A 21,809-nucleotide genomic window follows, 5' to 3' on the forward strand; every position below is an offset into this window, starting at 1 on the left:
GTAGTATATTTCAACAAGCCTGCTACTAGGGGGGCCCCATTCGGGAGATTTCCCAATCCTGGAAGTGTAGTGGCAGTGTGTGGTTCTAGTTATGTCATTGATACGGACGAGCATTGATGGATGAGCACGGTTACCACGGGAGACACGCAGTTAAGCAATCAGCAAAGATCCAGACGCTCGAAATCGCACCCAGACACGTCGATCGATATCTGCTGTCAGCGATCGCGCGTGATTTGATGGGCCCGGCCGGACGCAGCACGCATGCTCAAAACGTTTGGGGTCATCAAAACGTTCAAATAGTGCAAAGGTCAGCTTTGAAGTCACCTTTCGGCGGAGTTGATTGACATGGAGTGGGGAAAAAAAAAAGATTGATTTTATCATAAAAAAAAAACTCCAAAAGAAAAAAAGTACGAAGATGACAAGTAATTTTGTTTTCGTAAAAAAGATAGCTGAAGACATATTTCTAAAGAACAAAAAAGGAAAAATATGTATTGAATGTTTTGAAATGAAAAAAAGTTGTTTTTTTTGTTTATGAAATACATTTTTTAAAGATTTATTTTCAATTATTGAGAAAAAAAAGACATTCAAAAAAATCCAAAGTGGAAATCAATGTTAGAAAATATTTCTGGAATATATTTCCTCCTTTAAAAAAAAAAAGTAGTAAATGTCAATTTGTTATGTACACCTGCACAATCAACTTGATTAAGGGTTGAATGTAGAAAAGAAAAAACATTCTAAAATGAAAATGAAAAAATGTTTATTTTTTCAAGTAAAAAAAAAAAAAATAATAATAAATAAAAAAAAAAAAAAATATATATATATATAAAGATAAATTACCTCATTCAAGACTTTTTTTTTTCAAGTCTTTTTTAAAATAAAATATATTTTTCGAGAATAAAACTTTTTTCAGAGATAAAAAGGAAAACTAAATTTTAAAAGATTTATTTTTTCTAGAAAATGTATTTTTGTGACATGTCCCTAAATTATTTCATTATTCAATTATTTTTATTTTCTGAGCACTTTTTTTCTCCATTGTATCATTTATAGTTAAGAACTATTATTCATGTTTTATATTTATGTTTATATTTTATTTACATAGTTAAGGTCTTGTATATTTTAATTATTCATGATTATTGATGGTTAATGATTTTTTAAAAAAAATGTATTTTGGCAATATATTCGAATATGTTGCGTGTTCAAGCAAAACCTGGCTTACAAAACACCTGCTGAAGAAACGGTATTTAAAGGGCCAGTTTGCTCAACTTCCTGCGACAATGTTGATTGTGCTCCCTTTGAGTTAAAAAAATAAAAAATATAGCGAGCGAACAGAAGGCCTCGGCCTCTGCACAGCTTGAACGGACAAATGGCGGTGACTGAGTGGGACGTGTGAGGTGCGCAGGGAAAGAATAAATTGTCGCAAGGAGAAAAACAAGTTGGGAGGAAACTAACACAAAAATAAAGGGAGAAAACTCACTAAACATTTACTGTGCGCGTACCCGTGCTGCGTTGTAGATGCGGAATATTCTGCTGATGATGTCCTCTTCCAGGTCGGCGGACACAAACTCCACCTGGATGGGACCGTGACGGTGGACGCCGTTTTCAGGCCAATACTGTGGGCACAACTACAAACAAACAAAGACACGATGCTTCACTACATTTGTCATACAAACTTTACAACCATCAAACAGAAGATAGATTTTTGTTCAATTCATGTTCAATATAATCTCATGTGTAAAAAACATTAAGAGAGTAGTACATTTCTTTGAAAAAAAAGTAGAAGGAATATCTTAACTATGAAGAAAAAGTCAGAATATTTATCCAAAAAAGATGAATCTTAAAAAATACATTTCGAGAAAAGTCTTGAGTTATAAAAAAAAAAAAAAAAAAAAAAAAAAGAATTCTGAAACAGGTAGATGGAAAAAGGTTGTAATATTACTAAAAATAAAATGGATTTTCTGGACTGTACGCAAAATAATTTTTTTTTTTGTCATACTGTATACTCATTTTCCCCCGCACAACTGATGCTATGACGAAAAAAAATCCTCAAATGAAGACATCAGCGATATTTGTATGTTTAAAACGATGCTTCCATGTCTTCTTTTTTTCCTGCTGCTTCCCAGGAGAAGAATGAGTGTGTGTATTTTGTATGCGCGTGTATCCCACTTGTGGATCACTCACACGGGAATGCCACAATGAGTGAGGCTCGGTCACATGACGGCGAACAAACAAGAAAAAAAAACAAAAAAAAAACCCCACTTGCGAAGGGTTGAGATTGCAAACACACAACAGCACAAGTTCACACTGTGTGAGTGTATGCGTGCATGTTGTCTGCTGATGTGTGACGAGCACAAATAGAGATGCTGACGGTGAAGACGGCACGCTCCCTCGCCGCCACCGACAGCCGCACTTCTTGCCTTCCCACCTCGGCGGTCTACAGTGAGAATTTTCAATGAAAGGCTTCCCCCCTTCCTCACCCAGGGAGGAGGAGGAAGAGGAGGAGAGCTGCCGGCTTTGATGAGCGGCTGTTATGACAGAGCCTCGGGCTGAGAAATGTGGAGAGCGATCGGAACTGCTCGCTCAGCTCACTGACAACACGCGTGCACTGCTTTTTACCCACAGTTCATTGCTGCTGCATGACACACTGAGGCCTCCCCTGGGACTTTACCATATTTCTGATTGGTTGAGAACATGTCCCCAATTACATGGTTTTTTTTCCTTTCAATGTTTATGTATTTTGGTTTTTCGAGATTTTAAGATAGCTTTTCTTATATTAACTAAGTAATAACTATACAATACTGTATCAACCCTAAATAAATTAATCATTTCTATTTATCTTTTTTCATTTAAAAACTTATCAAATAAAAAAATATTTTGTTTTTGCATTAAAAATGCAGATACATTTCCATTAAATACAAAAAAATCCTAATGCTAAAATGTAAAATAAAATAAAAAGTAAGTAAGTTAATCTGTTCTAGTAGGCTTTTCCTGGCATTTTTTTTTGGCAGAAGCCTGGAGGTTTTGTACTAACTCTCCCTGGAGGGAGGGGCGTGTCCACTTGTGCAGCCAAATTACCTCAGGACATTTTTACTTCAACTTTCGAAATTATTATTATTATTATTTTTTAAATGGAGTTGTTGGAGTTGAATTAATGGTGGCAAAACGTTTGAAATGATTCATCTTGGTCTCATTTGTTGATATCACAAAAGCCTGGCATTTGAACAGGGGTGTGGAGATGACATATCCTTGTTTACTCTAGCTGCCGTCCTGCCTCTGTTACGGTTCTGACAGTGTGAAAGGCGCTTTAGCGCACCTGGGCAGGGTCGACGTCGTTGAGCATAACGATGGAGGTGCAGTGGTAGTCCAGCACCAGCCTCCAGAAGTCCTTGACTGTGTTGGGCAGGGGATGCTGCGTCACGATGAACGCCGACGGCTGCTTGTAACTCTGCCGAGACAGACAGAAACAGACATGTCAGACATTTGGAATATTTCGGACAAAGTTGTAAGCGCACAGTCGTTAGAGCGTAGTGTACGAACTCCATAATGCAGTGTTCAATCTGAGGAGACGTGATGTTTCTCCAAAGGCTGACACAGCCACCATCTGGCAGTCAAAGCTGACGCGCCAGATGGTGGGTTTGACCGAAGAGACGCAAAAGAGACAGAAACCGTGTGGAAAAAGGTTAGGCGCTCATAAAAAAAAAAAAAAATTAAAGAAAAAAAAAAAAGCTACTTTAAAGACAACAGGATGAAGGCTTTAGCATGATCACTTGATACCTAAAGTATGCTAATCTGTTGCCTGGATGCGACTGTTTGACTCTTCTTTGCTAATATTCCAATGGAAGACAATTCAGATAAAACTGCTGCTAACATCCATGCTAACCTTTTTTAAGGTTGCAACCGTTTAAAAACTTTTCATGACGATCCTTTTCATGAAAACAGTTCTGATGAAACTTTGGCTGACACCCATGCTTATCATTTTGTGGGCCACCATTGTTTACAAGATCATCTTTGACAATTCCAATACAACTTGCTGCTCACATCCATGCCGATGACTTTGGGGCAACCACTGTTTACAAACTCTTCTTTGCTATCCTTACAGTGAGATAGTCCTCAGAAAACCGACTAACATCCACGCGAATCTCGTTTGGCTTTCTTATCCTTTTCATGAAAGGCAGTCCCGATAAAATGTATACTAAGATCCATGCTAATTACCTTGGCGCTGCAAATACTTTTTGCTATCACATAGGAGACAGTTCTGATTAAATTGCTGCTAACGCCAATCCTAATCCCTTTCGGGGGACCATTGTTTCCAAAGTCTTTTCCATCTTAAATGGAAGACAATACAGCTAAAACTGCTGCTAACATCACGCTAATCTCCGGCGGCCGCTAGTCTTTCGCCCGGAAGACGGCTTCGATAAAACCGCCGGAAAACTGTGGTCTCTTACGTCCATGAGGGCGGCGTTGATGTAGTTGGAGCTCTCGCCGTCGATGGTGATGAGGAAGGGCAGGCAGCGGTCGGGCGGCAGCACGTCCATGCAGCGGTTCTTCTCATGGTTCCTGGGAAGCAGCGCGATGCTGCAGTCCTCCACCCTCAGCGTGGGTGTCACCATGTTCAGCGTCTGGACCAATGGGAAAAAAACAAAACACCAGGCTAGTTAGCCATATGCTAACAGTGTGCTGTCAGAGTGGGCGAGGACATTTTAAGCTTCAGGGTGTCTATTTGGTGCATCCAATTTTTCAGTTTCAAGACGTGTTGGCTGAACTAAATGAGTATAGGTCCAAATACAGCAACTGCGACACACGTGTATCGTTTCAGTAGCAAGGGACCCTTGCAGGAAATGGTGCAGAATGTTGTAGCATGCTTTGCGGAAAAATATGGTGGACAAATATAAACATTAAAAATTAAAAACCTAACAAAAGATTACATTTGTTCAAATAAATGTGGCATAAGAAATGTAGTTTTCAATGTGACTGTTTTTTTGTCACTAGAACTTTAGATTTTTTTGTCTATATAGCTGAAACAGCATTTCATGAAAATTATTTTCATTTTTAACAAAAAAGACACTAAGTTACAAAGCATGAAAAGCCTCTCAAAATTGAATTCATATTTGATGTGTTTCACGTAAAAGAGGAGCCTGCTTAAAGTGTTTAAAAAAATATAATATACAATACTTTTGCAGTAGTTTTTTGGAAGCTGACATTTTGTCATTAGAACATTTTTATACATAAAAAAATGACAATGAAAAAAAAACAAAAAAAACATTAGGGACAAATTTCAATAATGACCAAACATTCCTTTAGTCTATACTTTACCAAAATATTTATTTATTTCATTAATTAAAAAAATGATATTACTGCCGCTTGGACATTAACGGTGATGTATTTTTTTTTTTACAGAAAGATAATTTTCATTAATATAAGAAAGACATTTTACCGAAATTATATAGTTATCATTTAAAAAATGTGATATTTTTGGGCTGGCACAGGTTAGCACATCTGCCTCACAGTTCTGGGGACCGGGGTGCAAATCCTGGCACCGCCTGCGTGGCGTTTGCATGTTCTCCCCGTGCCTGGGTGGGTTTCCTCCGGGCGCTCCGGTTTCCTCCCACATCCCCAAAAAAAACATGCATGGTAGGTTGATTGAAGACTCTAAATTGCCCGTAGGTGTGATTGTGAGTGCAACTGGTTGTTTGTTTCTATGGGTGTACTCCGCCTCCCGCCTGAAGATAGCGAGGAGGATAAGCGGTAATGAAAATGGATGAATGGATAAAATCTTCTAAAATGTTATTATCTTTTTTTTTTCTTTTACATTTTTTATTTGAGTCATTTACAGTAATATGACTAAAATGTTTTAATACACATTAAAATAAACAACATTTTAAAATAATTAAAACAATATTGGAAATATATTACTTAAAAATGTTATCATAAAAATATAAACTCCAGGACGTCCTCGAGATACGACGCACTCGACCTACGACGTTTCAACTTTACAACGGCCGTGCCTCGCCGCCATTTTGTCCCCAGCACCATAGTGTTTCTGCTTAGCTAGTGCATAGTGCTTATCTGTGTTTGTGCGGCGGGAGTATCTTTGCCTTGTTCGCCCTCCTTTTTTCACACTCTCAGCAGTAATGGTAAGTACAGCATCTTATTTTTTTTTATTTTAATGATTTTGGTTTCTTTATATGAAGTGTTAACCTTTCCTGCTACGGTCACCTGACCGTAGTTTTTTTGGGAAAGTGACAATTTGGGCCTACCCTGAACTCCTCCTTGATGGGGCTGGAGTTAGTCTGCGGGTCGAGGCGGTTCATGTCGTAGTAGACGGAGCGGAACTGTCCGGCAGGGATGGTGGTGTCGCCGCACAGGCACGCCTCCAAGATGGCGTCGTGGATGAAGACGTACTGCTCCTGCGAGACAGTGCATCCTCATTGCGAATCCGTCAGGGAATCAGTGTCATCAAAAATAAAAAATAAAACAGAGGATAGAGATAGGACAGGAACCTCAAAACTGGCTGCTTGCAAGAACGCTGTAAATTCAGTGGGAAAATGGCAAAACATGTCCCTTTTAAGACCTTTCCATGAACCGGCCATGTTTGTTCCCGTGCCGATCCCCAGGCTGTTTACTCTGACTAATGTTTGTCTTTGGGTGCATGTTTAAAGGTCACATGACATATTGTGCTGTGCTTTGTTATCACTGCAGGAACTACAGTACCTCCAATACTTTGACCTTTTTGGGCCCCCCCCTGACCCAAATTCACACTGACAACCACCAGGCATTGCGAGTTTACAATTCCAGCGTCTTTAATAATGTTCTGATCAAAACCACGCATCCCCTATGATATAAGGACAGAGTTGGCACACCCCTTGTCACCCTCAAAGAAAAAACTTTAAAAAGCAAAGCCTGTTTGAAAATAGCAAAAACATGCGATTAAAAAAAAAAAAAAAAAAAAAAAAAAAAAAAATCCCAAAATTGGGAACAGTGGACCAGTGTTCAGGATTTGTCCCTATCCCCTGTAAATAATTGACGCTCTTTATAAATGCCATAATTTTTTTAATTATCTTTTTAAATCGATGCAAATGACCAGGGGATCTGGTAAAAATAAAACGAAACACTACTAAGAAGGATTTTCTGCAAATAACGGGGATGGGTCCCAAAAAAATAATCCACAACAAAACTAGAGATGAGTGAGTACCAAAACCAGGTATCGGTATTGGGCCGATACAGGCCTTATTTCAAGGTATCGGGTACTTGTGAAAGCTGCAGATACACCGATCGTAAAAGCAAAAAAAAAAACAAAAAAAAACAAAAAAACCTACAAAATCTGACATTGAGTAAGTCCTGCTCAGCGCTAGCGCATTATTATCTTTGTAAAAGCCTATTTCTGATGCAGCTTGAGTTTGTAGGTGCACGTAATTTAGTGGCCAGTGACTCTACAACGCAAACTACGTAGAATGAAGCAGGAAATGGCGAAATGTACCCCCCTCCACCTCCTCATTCCATCAATCAGTCAAGCAGCTGTAACGGTGACAGTGCTCGGGGCTTGATGGAAATCTGTTCTGAAGTGACATTTTCAGCTGACACCCGCTTGTCGTCTCCCGGTAAAATCCGCATGCACGCACAAGGTCGGAGAGATGAGGGCGATTCGCAAGAAAACACGTGTCGCCGTTTAGCTAGGCATCATCGAGAATGCGACCTTCTGACCGCGGCTCGGTTTCCGCCGTTGCGCTTGAGCCGCGATTCGTCGAGTGGCATGGAGCTACAAACCAGCCAATCGCGGTGGTGCAGGTCGACGACCCACAAACACCTGCAAGGCCGGGAAAAACAAACAAACAAATAAAAAACGCTCTTTGGGTATACTTTGAACCTCACTGAACTTAGAACTTGAGGAGAAGTGAGTCAGGATGAGCGGCGCTCGGGCAGCAGCATTGTTGAAGCGCTTGCCAAGTAAGCCCAACAACACTCTCCAATTAAAATGTTATAATTTTTACATTTTATATTCCTTTATTGTTTTATGCCTTTTATTTGTATATTTTCTATGTTACAGAATCAGAAAAATACAGCAGAGCCAGGAAAAAAATAACTATTTTTCAAAGATAAACAAATTAAGATTAAATAAAAAAAATTATACTATTCATTTTGCACTTCATACATTAGAAAACCTTTATGAATTATCATTTAACACTTTTTATTTTGTGATTTTCTACATTAAAATTATATAAACCATAAAAAAACTTATAAATTAGTGTATAATAATTAAAATTTAACTATGGTTAGTTGAATACGTTAAAATTTTATTTTTTAAATAATGTTAATATTTTCTGTTATAAATTATTTTAAAATTTCATACGTTTTATTTTATGGTTTTTAGTGGTAATTATTTTCTACTATTATTTTTTTCATACTTATTTTGTGATTTTCAGAATGACAAAATCAGAAAAATATCCCTGAACCAGAAGAAACAAACAAAAATATATAATTACAGTAGTTCATTTTTTATCTGTTTAAATAATGTTATGTATTACGTAATTTTGTTTCATAATTTGTATTTTGTGATTTTCCATAAAAGAAAAAAGAAAAAATGCCACAGAGCCAGAAAAAATAAATAAAATATCTAACATTTACATTCGTATTTATAATAATCAAACAACAAACAAAATTAATGAAGTGAAATATTTTTCAAATTAAAAGAAAATAATATTTAGCTACACCTCGGACCAGCCAATCACAGAGGAGCAGGCTGTCAAGGAAGAAACAACTGCAGGGGGTTGGGGGACGAACTAGGTTTGGGACACTTTGAAGGTCACCGAACTTGAGGAAAAGTGAGACAGGGCTTGCAGCGCAGCTCAAACGTTCGCCCATTAAGACCAACGACGCTTGCCGATTCCAAAGGGAATTACGAGCAAACGATGCGTTCAAGTGGCGCCAGATGGCTGGTGTTCAGGAAAGTCCTTTACTCGCTTATAAGCCTCTAAAGCTCTTTTATGACGGCGGGCGTACATGCCAGGCGAGCGTGCGCCGCAATAAATGCCTTTTGTGAGGAACGCTCAGGTGAAAGTGACACGATATTTGTGTGAATTAAAAAAATATTTCCTGATTGTGTCTGAATACTGTAATATTTGTGCATTTTGAGAAGCGGTACATGGAATGGTTTGTAGAAAAAGCTGTTATATTTTACATTTAATACAGAGCAGTGATTACTGGGTTCTTCCCGTCCTTACTCTGTTATGTGGGACGGTCTCTGCCTCAAGTTGCCAAGGAAAACATGTTGTGTGCATGACTGGACCTATTTATTTTTTAATCGTGCCCCATGAATTCTGCCTAGCAACAAGTGACTGTGTGCAAACATTTGACATGAAGCAGTGTTGGGAAAAAAACACGATAATGAAGGCAGGGTAGAAATTAAATGGGCAAAGCTGACAGGAATACTTCAATATCTGGTGCCCCATGAATTCTCCCTAAAAACAAATTACCGCGCAAACGTGTAACATTGACATTTCATGCCGCCTCCACATGTCCGTTTTCCTGCAATATAGGGCAGCCGAGCCCTCTGCCCCAAGATGTCAAAAAAATGTGTCATGGCCATGACTGGTGTGAGACATTTTTCTTTAAATAGCAAAATTGTGCCCGGTCATTTCTGACCACTCAAACGTGTGAGCTATTATGTTTAATATTTAATACAGAGTGATTACACATATGAATAAGCATGCTTGTATTTTTTTAAGCAGTTTTCATAATGTGTGTCAGTCTGACTTTGACTTGGTTCCTGCTGGTCTCCTGTCCTTTCTCTGCTTTGTTGGGCGGCATATACAAAAACACCTGATGCACAGCGGCGCTCCCCTTGGTCCCGGACGCGACCTACCTCAGTCTGGACCATGTTAACGCGGCGCGATCGAAGCTCCCGGACACAGTTGTAGATGTCCACCACGCCTTCGCGCTCCGCCATGTCCAGCATGATGTCAATGACGATGAAGCAGCCCGTCCGGCCGGCGCCGGCGCTGTGGAGAAGGGAAGGCATGGCGGAGGTTTGAACAAGAGAGAACACTTTCAAACGGAACAGCTGATTTGATATTTTGTCACAAAACGAAAAGAATAGGAGTACATATAGTATACACACACACACACACACACACACACACACACACACACAGTATATGTAGTACTTACCTGAACTAGATGCCAGCCAATCGCAGGGCACATATAAACAAACAACCATACACACTCACATTCACACCAATGGGAAATTTAGAGTCTTCAATTAACCTACCATGCATGTTTTTGGGATGTGGGTGAAAACCAAAGTACCCGGACAAAACCCACACAGGCACGGGGAGAACATGCAAACTCAACAGGACGGGGCGGATTTGAAGGTCCTCAGAACTGTGAGGCGCATATTATATGTGTGTGCGTGTGTGTGTGTGTGTGTGTGTGTGTGTGTGGCCTCCACTTACAATAGCAGAAAGTTGCTTCCCTCAAAACGAGATGAGATGGAACACTCATTAACGGACTCACTAACTGTACGTCTTAGTATTTACTGTTTAAAAAAACGTATTCAAGTATTAAGTTGTGAGCATGCTCCGTGTACCTGCAGTGCACCACCATGGGCCCGGCGTTGCTTAAGGTCTTGGACTTGACACGGCGGATGAAGCCCAGCAGCCCCGTGGAGTGGTAGGGCACGCCGTGATCCGGCCAGCCCGTGAAATGGAACTGACGGATCTCTCTGATCTCGTGAGCGCATCGCTGAGGAACGACGATGGACACGCGGTCGCCGTGGGAACACGCACACACAAGCATTAAAAAAAATTGTTTAGCTTGTGGTCATGACAAATTTTAAGTGACAGTTTCATTCATTTTCGGTTTTTACACTGTGGATTGTCGGAGACAACATTCGTTCATTGCTGTCATGCGAGGTGTATCATGAATAACTGGCGAGAAGAGCTATCGCATTGATCATATGACACATACACTGTGCACCATGTTTTTTTCACTCTACGGATTACTTATCACAGTTCTGTTTATTTCTATTGTGCACACTGATGGTTATCATTAATAACTGGTCAGGGGAGCACTCACATTGCCATGACTGCATGTCCTCGTGCAAGATCAAGTGTATCGCTGAGAATTTTTTTGACTGCGGATTGTTTCTTATTTTTCTGTTTATTTCTTTTGCTCAAGGTGGCGGCTATCATGAATAACTGGCCAGAGGAGAGATCGCTTTAATCATATGATGCATACCGTAATTTCTCTTGGAAAATATGCTCACGAGTATAACACGCGCTCGCAAAATGGAACCCAAAAATCTGGAAAGTTAATAGTTGGTGTATAGTCCACCGGCCGTTGTTGTGTTGCAAGTCTGGAGATGCTAGCAGCTGCAGCGCTAGCTAGCTTCCGTAGCGCAGTGGAGTAGCGATTCAAAAAGAAGTGAGTTCCGAGTGAAACATCTGAAAAGGTAGCCAAGTGGGGACAGCGTTACGGCGGAAAGTAAGCGGTAATCTACCAGATATACAGGAAAAAAACTAGATAAGTGGCGTTGCAATGACATAACACTGCGCCCTTGACTTGGAAGTACATCCGGACAGATACGATAACGGCATGGCCGCGCCCATAACGACATCATGATTCTAAGTGAGCAGCAAAAATGTACTGCGTTTATATACACGTTTGTAACATTATACATCATATAGGAATGATAGTAGCTTACACCTTTTTCACAAACCATAGGTACTGGTATATGTTGATACAATGTGATCCCCCCCCACCCCATTTTCCTTATACCTATGTATAGTATGCTTTATCAACAACAACAAAATGTGTATTATACACAAGAAATTACGGTAAATTGCGTGCGACCAAATGTGCCGAGGCAGAGCCATACTTTCTCCACGGCGAAGGTCCGGATGACGTACTCGGAGAGGAGTTCGGTTTCGATGAGCGTCACCTTGATGTCTCTGTAGATCTCCGTGTCGTCTGGCCAGTATTTACAACACTTAACCTAAAAAAAAAAAAAAAAAAAAAAAAAAAAAAAAGACGCGATAAATCACATCTGATGAGCGCAGTAAAGCCGCGTTGCGCAAGTTGTAAAGATAAATGGCACGACACACCGCTGCCTGATGTCTCAGCTCTTCGGGCACGTCAGAATGAGCCGGGCGGCCCCTTATAAAAACTTATCAACGGAGGGGGGCCTCCATTTGCACGTTATTGCTTTTCATCCATCGGCGCTTCGGCGAAGGGAAAATTAAGTAAATGGTACAGAACTCGGGCGGCCGGGGAGAGAGAGAACATGAAAAAAAAAATGGATGAGGGAAAGGGAGGTGGCGGTCCAATAATGATGTGAAATAATAAACCCTGGGCTGTTAAGAACAGATTTCCCTACAGGAATCTAAGACACTCCAGTGGAAATATTACTGGTATTAGCCATAATAAGAGTGCAGAATTACCCGCCCTCCTCCTCCTTTTCTTCAATTAAACTGTTGCTAGTGAGGGAGATGGAGGGATGACGAAGAAGCGCATTCACTGGTCCTCTGAGGAGCCCGTGAACGGGTTAGCAGTGAAATGAGAATTTGAGAACACGCGTGTGCACGCACACACGCACGTTGCGTAATCCCCAGACGACATCCACTTTCAGCCATTCGGAGGCCATTACAATATCAGATGTCGGAATGACCCGCTGCACTCGGCCACAATTGGCCTCATTAAGGGGTTCGTCTTTTGCCCGGACTGGATTATATCGAGTCGTCTTGTTTGTTTTTATTGTGAAATGTGACGGGTTATAGTGACTAACTGACGAGGACCAACCACGTCACGCTAATTTTGTGTGTGTGTGTGTGTGTGTGTGTGTGTGTGTGTGTGTGTGTGCGTGTGTGTGCGTGTGTGTGCGTTGACATTTCCGTGTGGCTGACTGAGCATGTAATGGATTTATTGACTGGCTTATTTCTAATTGTCAAATGTATTTCTATTGTGCAAGGTGGCAGTTATCATCAATCACTAAAAAAGGACTTAATAAAGTAATTGTGTGCTTGTTTGCCTTGACATTTACATTGAAAGTGCAAATGTAACGGAATTATTTACAGTTTATTCCCAGTCGTTTGGTTGATTTCTATTGTGCAAGTTAATGGTTATTATTACTACCAAGAGGCGCAATTGCTTAATCATGACATTTACACACGTGACCGAGTCTGTTGTGGATTACTTTTTACTCTGTGGATCATTTCTAGTCATTTTATTTATTTCTACTGTGCAAGGTGGCAGCTATCATGAATAAAGGGCAAGGACCAATTGCGTGTGTGTGTTGTTTCAGTTTGAGCATACAGACATGTACGCATTTACAGACTAACGGGTTATTTCCAAATTGTGCGTTATTTATTTTTTGCTGTTACGAAATTTATGTTGGGAGTGCTCATGTAACTGGATTATTTCTAGTCGTTTTTTACAACCCCAATTCCAATGTAGTTGTGACGTGTTAAACAAATAAAAACAGAATCCAATGCAAATCATGTTCAACCTATATTTAATTGAATACACTACAAAGACAAGATATTTAATGTTCAAACTGATCAACTTTATTGTTTTTAGCAAATAATCATTAACTTTGAATTTTATGGCTGCAACAAGTTTCAAAAAAGCTGGTACAGGTGATCGCACTACTCGTCACTTTAAAGCGCATACACTCTTTGAAGTCTCAGCGCCCTTTGCACAATGGTCATTGCACCGGACTATCGCAATATTAGTCATTCGAAATGCTCTAAGTGCTAGAGGACTCTGCATCTTTTTGCACAGTTGTTTTTTGTCAATGTCTTTATGTCTCCAAAGTGTTCTGTAAATTGACTGTCTGTTGTACTAGAGGGGCTCCAACTACCGGAGACAAATTCCTTGTGTGTTTTGGACATACTTGGCAAATAAAGATGATTCTGATTCTGATTCTGAAAAAAAGACTGAGAAAGTTGAGGAATGCTCATCAAACACCTGTTTGGAACATCCCACAAGTGAACAGGCTAATTGGGAACAGGTGGGTGCCATGATTGGGCATAAAAGGAGCTTCCCTGAATTGCTCAGTCATTCACAATCAAAGATGGGGCGAGGTTAACCTCGTGAACAAGTGCGTGAGAAAGCAGTTCGAACAGTTTAAGGACAATGTTCCTCAATGTACAATTGCAAGGAATTTAGGGATTTCATCATCTACGGTCCATAATATAATCAAAAGTTTCAGAGAATCTGGAGAAATCACTGCATGTAAGCGGCAAGACCGAAAACCAACATTGAATGCCCGTGACCTTCGATCCCTCAGGTGGCACTGCATCAAAAACCGACATCAATGTGGAAAGGATATAGCCACATGGGCTCAGCAACACTTCACAATACCAATGTCAATAAATGCAGTTCGGCGCTACATCCGTAAGTGCAACTTAAAACTCTACTATGCAAAGCAAAAGCCACTTATCAACAACACCCAGAAACGCTGGCGGCTTCTCTGGGCCCGAGCTCATCTAAGATGGACTGATGCAAAGTGGAAACGTGTTCTGTGGTCCGACGAGTCCACATTTCAAATTGATTTTGGAAATTGTGGACTTCATGTCCTCCGGGCCAAAGAGGAAAATAACCATCTGGACTGATATGGACGCAAAGTTCAAAAGCCAGCATCTGTGATGGTATGGGGCTGTGTTAGTGCCAATGGCATGGGTAACTTACACATCTGTGAAGGCACCATTTATGCTGAAAGGTACATACAGGTTTTGGAGAAACATATGCTGCCATCCAAGCAATGTCTTTTTCCATGGATGCCCCTGCTTATTTCAGCAAGACAATGCCAAACCACATTCTGCACGTGTTACAACAGCGTGGCTTCGTAGTAAAAGAGTGCGGGTACTTGACTGGCCTGTCTGCAGTCCAGACCTGTCTCCCATTGATGAAGTGTAAAATACGATAACGGAGACCCCGGACTGTTGAACAGCTGAAGCTGTACATCAAGCAAGAATTCTATCTACAAAGCTTCAACAATTAGTGTCCTCAGTTCCCAAACGTTTATTGAATGTTGTTAAAAGAAAAGGTGATGTAACACAGTGGTAAACATGACCCTGTCCCAGCTTTTTTGGAACGTGCTGCAGCCATAAAATTCTAGGTTAATGATTATTTGCTAAAAACAATAAAGTTGATCATTTTGAACATTAAATATATTGTCTCTGTAGTGTATTCAATTAAATATAGGTTAAACATGATTTGCAAATCATTGTATTCTGTTTTTATTTATGTTTAACACAACGTCCCAACTTCATTGGCATTGGGGTTGTATTTCTATTGTGCAAGGTGGTACTAGCGAAGGTGTGAGAATCAGAGCCAATTTGCTCGCTTCTTCCCAATAAAAATTGGAGTGTGTCATACATCAAAGTACACCAGGTGCCATCTCCTTGTGCTGTAGTGTGTGTGCGCGGCAGGATTTCCCAAAATTCATCAGGCCAGCGCACCGAGCAGATGGCCCGCTGCGCTACGCTCCAGCGACTTTACGAGTTAGCTCGACTGTGCAGCCACAGCCGCCATTGGCCAGGGATCATATAGCAGACGCTTGTGGGACCCCCACGGGGGTGTAGAGGACGACGCCCGCCGCCGCTAAGCAGGTGTGCAGAAGGTGAGGGGCGGGGCTCAGCGGGTGCGGAAGCGGCCTAATGAGGTACCAGGAGAGTAGCTGGGGGGGGGGTGCGATAGGCGCTGTGAATCATTGAGCAGCTCTGCTATGCTGCAAAATCAGCAGAATGTGAAAAGGTGCACTTGTTTCTCAGCACCTTTCCGCCACCGGGGCGCTTTAATTAACAGCTTTGTGCCGCTCTTGAACGCTGCTCGGTGATTCAAGTGCAACACATTAGGGCTACAGGAGATAACTTGTATTGTACTGTTTAAAAATCATCAACTGTTGTCCTCACTCAAAAAGAACCCTCTCGGCAACCACACGAGGAGCCCAGGACGGGTCACATGACTGGGGCTGGAAGTCTAGCAGGCCGCTACTCACCCGGCCTACTTCGACTAAGTTGGTCACCATGACGATGGCCGCCGTGTTCTCCTGCCACACCATCCGCCAAAAGTCCAACACCGTCTCCTGCATGGGGCCTGCAGACGGAGAAGAAATTGAAGGAAACAATAACTGCTGCAATGTGATTATTTGTCCACCAGATTGTACATTTACGACAGACAGGACAGTGTTTCATGTTGTAAATTGTCGATTAATAAGTTATTCACTTCAAATTATTCGGGTTAATTAGAATGATGATTATTAGTTTAATCAAACATGAGTGTTTGAAATTATTACAAATTAATTAGCGCATGCAAATCAAGTCGACACAGAATTCTCCAACCAACAGCAATTATCTGGAGAAATTAGTAAAATTAGGTCGACCCGCAATAGCAAAGTTCATTATTGAAATTAACTCATTGTCTTACTTGTTGGTTAGATGCATTATAATTACATGCAATAAGAACCAGGTCAAAAACAAGCACAGGCAAAATGTGAGATAATATATAATTACACACCATATTCAACATCATTGGCGACATTTTAGTAGTCAGGCACAAAAAGTGATAAACGTGATATGTTGCTGCATGCTTTGAATGGGTAAGAAGTGGCACTATATGCTTGATGAATTTAAAATATAGAAAGACATTTTTGTCCATCCCCCATTTATCCCAACATAAACGAACGAGCTTGCTTAGTGTCAAGATTTTAATTTGACGCACTTGATTTTTTTTGTCCACCAGATGGTGCTCCCTTCCCCCATTCGAAGCATGTAGCAAATATTTCACACTTCAGTTTTCTGCAAGGCTGCCTCGCTACTGAAATGATGAAGGCGATATTGTTCTTACGCACATTGACTTTTCAGTTCTTGATCGCTTTGATCTGTTTTTCATGGCATTTAAACCTCTGTTTTGTTGCACTTGTTTGAAACGCTCCAATCTGTCGCTCGTCTGATTGGTTTGTGACTCCTGCCAAGCTTGTTCTTTGCAAAACAACATTTAACGCTTTTATTTTAAAAACACAAACAAGAGATGACCTTGTGTTTTGTTCTCAAGAAAAAAAAAAGAAAAAGAAAAAATGGACAAATGTAAAACAAATACCCTGTGCTCGTCTTTTCACATTTAAAAACAAAAAAAACAACAACAAAAGAACAACTTCGGAGTATCTGCATCATCCCACCCAACCACCTCCCACACTTCTCGATCCCGTGGGAAGGAAGAGGAAGGAGAAGTTTAGGCGAAAGAGAAGTGGGACAGCTGGTGTGTAGGTAGCACTTGGCATTATTATGATAAAAAAACAAAACAACCCCCCCCCACCCCCCCCCCCCCCCCCCCCCCCAAAAAAAAAAACCTCATCATTCACTGGCGGTCTGGTGCCAAGCTGCAATCCTGGACGACTTTATTGTTCCATATGCGTATGAGGACCGGAAGAGGAAGGCTCTTTAACACCACCAACTCTAATGAGAATCTATTTGAATATTACGAGACAAATAAAATTACTAATACAGTAATCCATCGTTCATCACGAGGGGTTAGGTTCCGGACCATCCCCGCAATAGGTGAAATCTGCTAAGTAGTGACCACATACGCTTTGGATTATTTTTACATATCATATTTTAAAGCTTTATGAATCTCCCCAGACTCATTAATCTTCCCCACACTCCTATTAACCTCTACCATACTCTTATAAACACTTTCTAGACTCTTAAACATCCTTTAAACGCTTAAATATTCAGTAATGCACAGTAGTACTGTACACTATGTACATTTTCAATGCTAAAATGCAAAGATTTTGAGTTTTCTTTCTTTTGTGTGGCCTTGGCATTGCGCTGATATCTGATGACTTTCTTCATTTTTGGTGAATTATTGTTCAGATTCAGTGACAAAGTCAGGCACACGCTTACGTGAGCACATTAGCGCCGCTAATGAGACACGTGTGCCTATTTTGCTCCTTCTCAGTGGGAAAACCTTGCCGAGGGGCCGCTCGCTCACACTCTCAGAGATCGAAGAGGAAGAAATGGAAGCGTTTGAGCGCTCACTCGCTCGGGGAGCGGCAAGGTGAGAGCGGTGTTTTTTTTTTTGTCTTTGTCTGCAAAGTTTGCAGACGAGTTCCTTTCAACTGCGAGGGCGGGTGGTTGCGTTGTAGGGGTTGGCGCAGCGTTTCTTCGTCAGAGGCAAGGAAATGCGACGGTGACGGATATCCCGGTGGCCGTGTAGGCTCGTCACGGATCGACGGGAGTCAACGCCGCGTGGCGCTTGCCTGGCGGCCGCTAACGAAGTAGCCGACAGATGGTAAAATTTCCACGTTTCACTCACATAAGCAGACAAACGTACAATTGCTTTAACTGCAAAAAACGGCTTTTTCATGTCATTATTGCTCTTCAAACACTTTCCCATTCTGTCTCCCTGACAGTACATCAGGCATCTTCAAAGGTTGAGCAGTTTTTCTTGAATTTTGTTTCACTAAACACCCGTATCAATAAACTGTTGCCCTCGTGAAAGCTGTGTTAACGGAACAGCTCAAAGTGGAAGTAAATTAACATGGCAGAATGCACTTCTAATTCAGGCCTGACTAGTTTGCTACCTTAACAGCTTTGTTAAAAATACAATGTCAGGCAAACTGGAAGGGAATGATTAACAACCACGTCATTAAGTATACCGCTGGAAATTATCCAATGTCACTTAATTGTTCAGAAAATGATTATTTATTTGACTCCAAATAATGTACTTTTGCTCATCTATCTTAGATGGCAGGTGATACAATTAACCTGTGCATCCACCTATTGCCATTCATACAAAAGTAGCTTTGTGTTCAGCTAAACAGGAGCACATTTCAGTACATTTAGTAAGTACATTTGTGTGAAGTAGATACATTTTTTTGTGCACTGTATACACTTTTTGTGACATTTTTGTTTGCCGGTGTACTGTGAGATTTGAAAATGAATGAATGATTTCAATGGAAAAAAAATGTACCTTGGCTAAATAAAGGTTGGGAAACACTGGTTTTGGATACCTGCTTCCGACCGGGGCTCCAATCCCAGTCGGACTTCGTAGAAAGTACGAGCCCAAAATGGCCGACTTGCTGTTCCATTATGGGATGGGCCCATGAGGCTTTTTCGTGCGCCCTATTATAATCGATATGTCCACCAAGTTTTGTCAACTGGGGAAACTGATGTCCATGTAAAATCTAGTGATTGAGCTTTTATATTATTACGAACAATTTGTACATCAACACTGCACTTAAATATAGGAAGATAAGACAATTTTACTTAAAATATTTTTTTAAATGAATAAAGAAAAACATAGATCACAAGTTAAATACAAACCCTGGTCCATGGAAGTAGCTGGTAACTGATGCAAAAAAAAAAAAGAAAAAAAAGGTTGGTGGTGGGCCGATTGAATTGATCAGCGCCTCCTAAAAACGAACCAAGGTGAGCCGTTTAATGTGGCGAGTAAATGAGCTGCACCGCGAATACATCAAAATAGGTAATGAGCGGGCGAGCTCGGCGATGATGACTTTTAATAGAGTGACAGCTGTTGCACCTTTCGACTCGTTGGTAGCTCCAAAAGCTAATGAGCGCCGCTGTCGCCCATATTCGGCTTTGAGCTTCTCCGGCGCTTTTCCTCGGTTTTGTTTGCCGCTCCGAGAGGGTCGACGTTTTGGAGCCCCGCGCGAAACTTTTTGCTTACGGGTCATCAGCCAAATAATTCATGAAAGAAGATTGCTCTCTTTCTCCCGGAGAATACAGATGTTTCCAAATGGGTTGGGGGAAAAAAGGCAACCAGCGAACTGGTCGGGCGTGAATCCACTATATGCAGAACGTCACGAGACACGGGATAGCTGGCTTCCTGTGGATGCTACACTGACGAGCATAACGAGGGTTGATGACATGACAGTTTGAAGCCGAATTTACTGAAATTTTGTTTTCCTTATGGCTGGTGTGATATATGTAAACAGGGACAAGGCCTAAACATCAGCTATTGTTATCTTTGGTAGCTCTGTGGTGAGATCTTGCGCTAAAAAAAAATATATGTTGTAGAAGTTTAAAGTTCCCATGGGTGTTATGCAACGGTTTTGCCGAATGCGGAAATAGGTTGCGCATATACCGGATTAAAAGTGCCCTCTAATATTTTTAATGTTTAAACTCGAAATTTTGCCACACCAAACTTCACTCACTCCATGTTTACTTCCACTTCCATTTCCAGAGCAGCCCATTTCTGCAGTAACCTAGTTGGGTCTGAATCAAGTGCCTTCACCCATGTTATTTGTACTCTTTTAAGAGGATAATGTTACTGCACTACATTTCCCCAACTGTTCACCTTATGTTTGTTTGTTTTTATTTTTACACTAGGTCAACTGCCATTTTATTTTTCTTCTCTAAACTCAAAAATATTCTCAGGCCACACTTCACTCACATTCTGTTTCGATTTGAACAGCAGCTCGTTAAGGCAGAAAACTACTCTGGCCTGGATTAAAAGTGCTCTGTTATTTATATTCTTTGCCTTCCAAATGTTTCTGCACTAAACTTTACTCAGTACCGGTTTCCCTTTCGATTTCTACTGCGGCCCAGGAGGCAGAATACGAGTCAGGCTTGAATTAAAAGTGCCCTCTGTTATGTTCCTTTTATCATCCTTTTAGCTCAAAATATTCCCTCTTAATATGTTCTCGTGCAAAACTTCTTTCACTTTCCGTCTGTCTTCCGTTCTAACTTTTACCCCAGGCTGTTTAGGCGGCAGACTCGCCGGACTAGACTTCAAATAAGCCCTCTGGCACCATGTGAATTTTTGATTTTGTTTTTGATTTTCAGTTTTTAATCGAAAGATAGTTTGTTTAGGCAAAAAGCTAGTTGAGCCTGAATTAAAAGTGCCTTCTGCCATTTTGTTTTCATTCTTCTAACTCAAAATGTTCCCGCACCAGCCTTGACTCTCCACCCAGTATGGATTTCTAAAACAAGGGAGTCTTAAATTAAAAGCGCAAAATGTACCCGCAACAAAATGTTACCTTCCGTTTCAATTTTCTTTAAACAAGTCAATTTAGGCAGCAAACTAGTCGGGCCTGAAACAAGACCGCCCTTTGCCGTGTTAACTCAGCTTTTGTTTGCTTTGTGTTTCAAATTTTAAAGAGTCATTTAATGGAACAAACAAGTCTGGTTTATGCAATGTTGTTCTTTAAGCTCAACGTGCCCCAACGTTCGATTTCTCCTCTCAACAATTAAAAACAGATAAATTGATTTCGAGGAGGCGGCGGCGTAGTCACGTGCGCATGTTTGGCTGGGCGGTCAGCGCCATGCGAGCACGTCTGGTGAACAAACAGAGCCTCGGCTTTAATTGAGACGCTGAGGAGTAGCGGCGCCGCGCTAATGAACAGCTAATTATGCAACTCCCAGTTCCCCCCGAGCAGCTTGCGAATGTATTAAGGCCTCCTCTTCGCTAAACACCAACAACAAAAAAAACACCTCACTGTTTTCTTCTTCTTCTTTTTTTTTTTTTTTAAACTTATTATTTTTTACCATGAAAGTAAGGTACTCAATCTCCATGCACGCGACCCTGCGCGTGCTATGTGAGATTAATGTGGTAACCATTGAGCATCAGTCACTCATTAACCTCCAGGGTGGCGCTAAGTGCTCGTCGCCTTGTAAATCCGCCGGCGGGAGAAACACAGTGACAAAATGTGTCCGCACATGTCAGATAATCCAGTTATTTTTTTATTTATTCATCCCGCGGCCCGATTAATAGCTCCTGCCGCACAGATGGAAGAGAGACAGAGGAGCACGACGACGCATGCAACAGCATCCCCGAGCCCACGCACGCTCGTACGC

At 41.1% G+C, this 21,809-nt stretch overlaps 1 protein-coding gene across 11 annotated transcripts in view; it reads right to left on the minus strand.

The window, feature by feature from the left end:
* Window positions 1-21,809, minus strand: part of LOC133411384 (receptor-type tyrosine-protein phosphatase mu-like) — a 187,102-nt gene that overhangs the window by 4,681 nt on the left and 160,612 nt on the right. For 10 of the 11 annotated variants that reach the window (XM_061693715.1, XM_061693712.1, XM_061693714.1 and 7 more), the window contains 8 exons: window positions 15,992-16,089; window positions 11,870-11,986; window positions 10,580-10,734; window positions 9,857-9,992; window positions 6,255-6,404; window positions 4,443-4,616; window positions 3,311-3,442; window positions 1,497-1,622 (listed from right to left, as the gene is read on the minus strand). In XM_061693715.1, the coding sequence (XP_061549699.1) occupies window positions 1,497-1,622; window positions 3,311-3,442; window positions 4,443-4,616; window positions 6,255-6,404; window positions 9,857-9,992; window positions 10,580-10,734; window positions 11,870-11,986; window positions 15,992-16,089 (1,088 nt within the window). The remainder of the gene's footprint in view (window positions 1-1,496; window positions 1,623-3,310; window positions 3,443-4,442; window positions 4,617-6,254; window positions 6,405-9,856; window positions 9,993-10,579; window positions 10,735-11,869; window positions 11,987-15,991; window positions 16,090-21,809) is intronic. The other variant, XM_061693706.1, reaches the window with a different exon arrangement.

Source organism: Phycodurus eques, chromosome 13, assembly GCF_024500275.1.
Source record: "Phycodurus eques isolate BA_2022a chromosome 13, UOR_Pequ_1.1, whole genome shotgun sequence".
In the NCBI taxonomy this organism is placed as follows: Eukaryota; Metazoa; Chordata; class Actinopteri; order Syngnathiformes; family Syngnathidae; genus Phycodurus; species Phycodurus eques.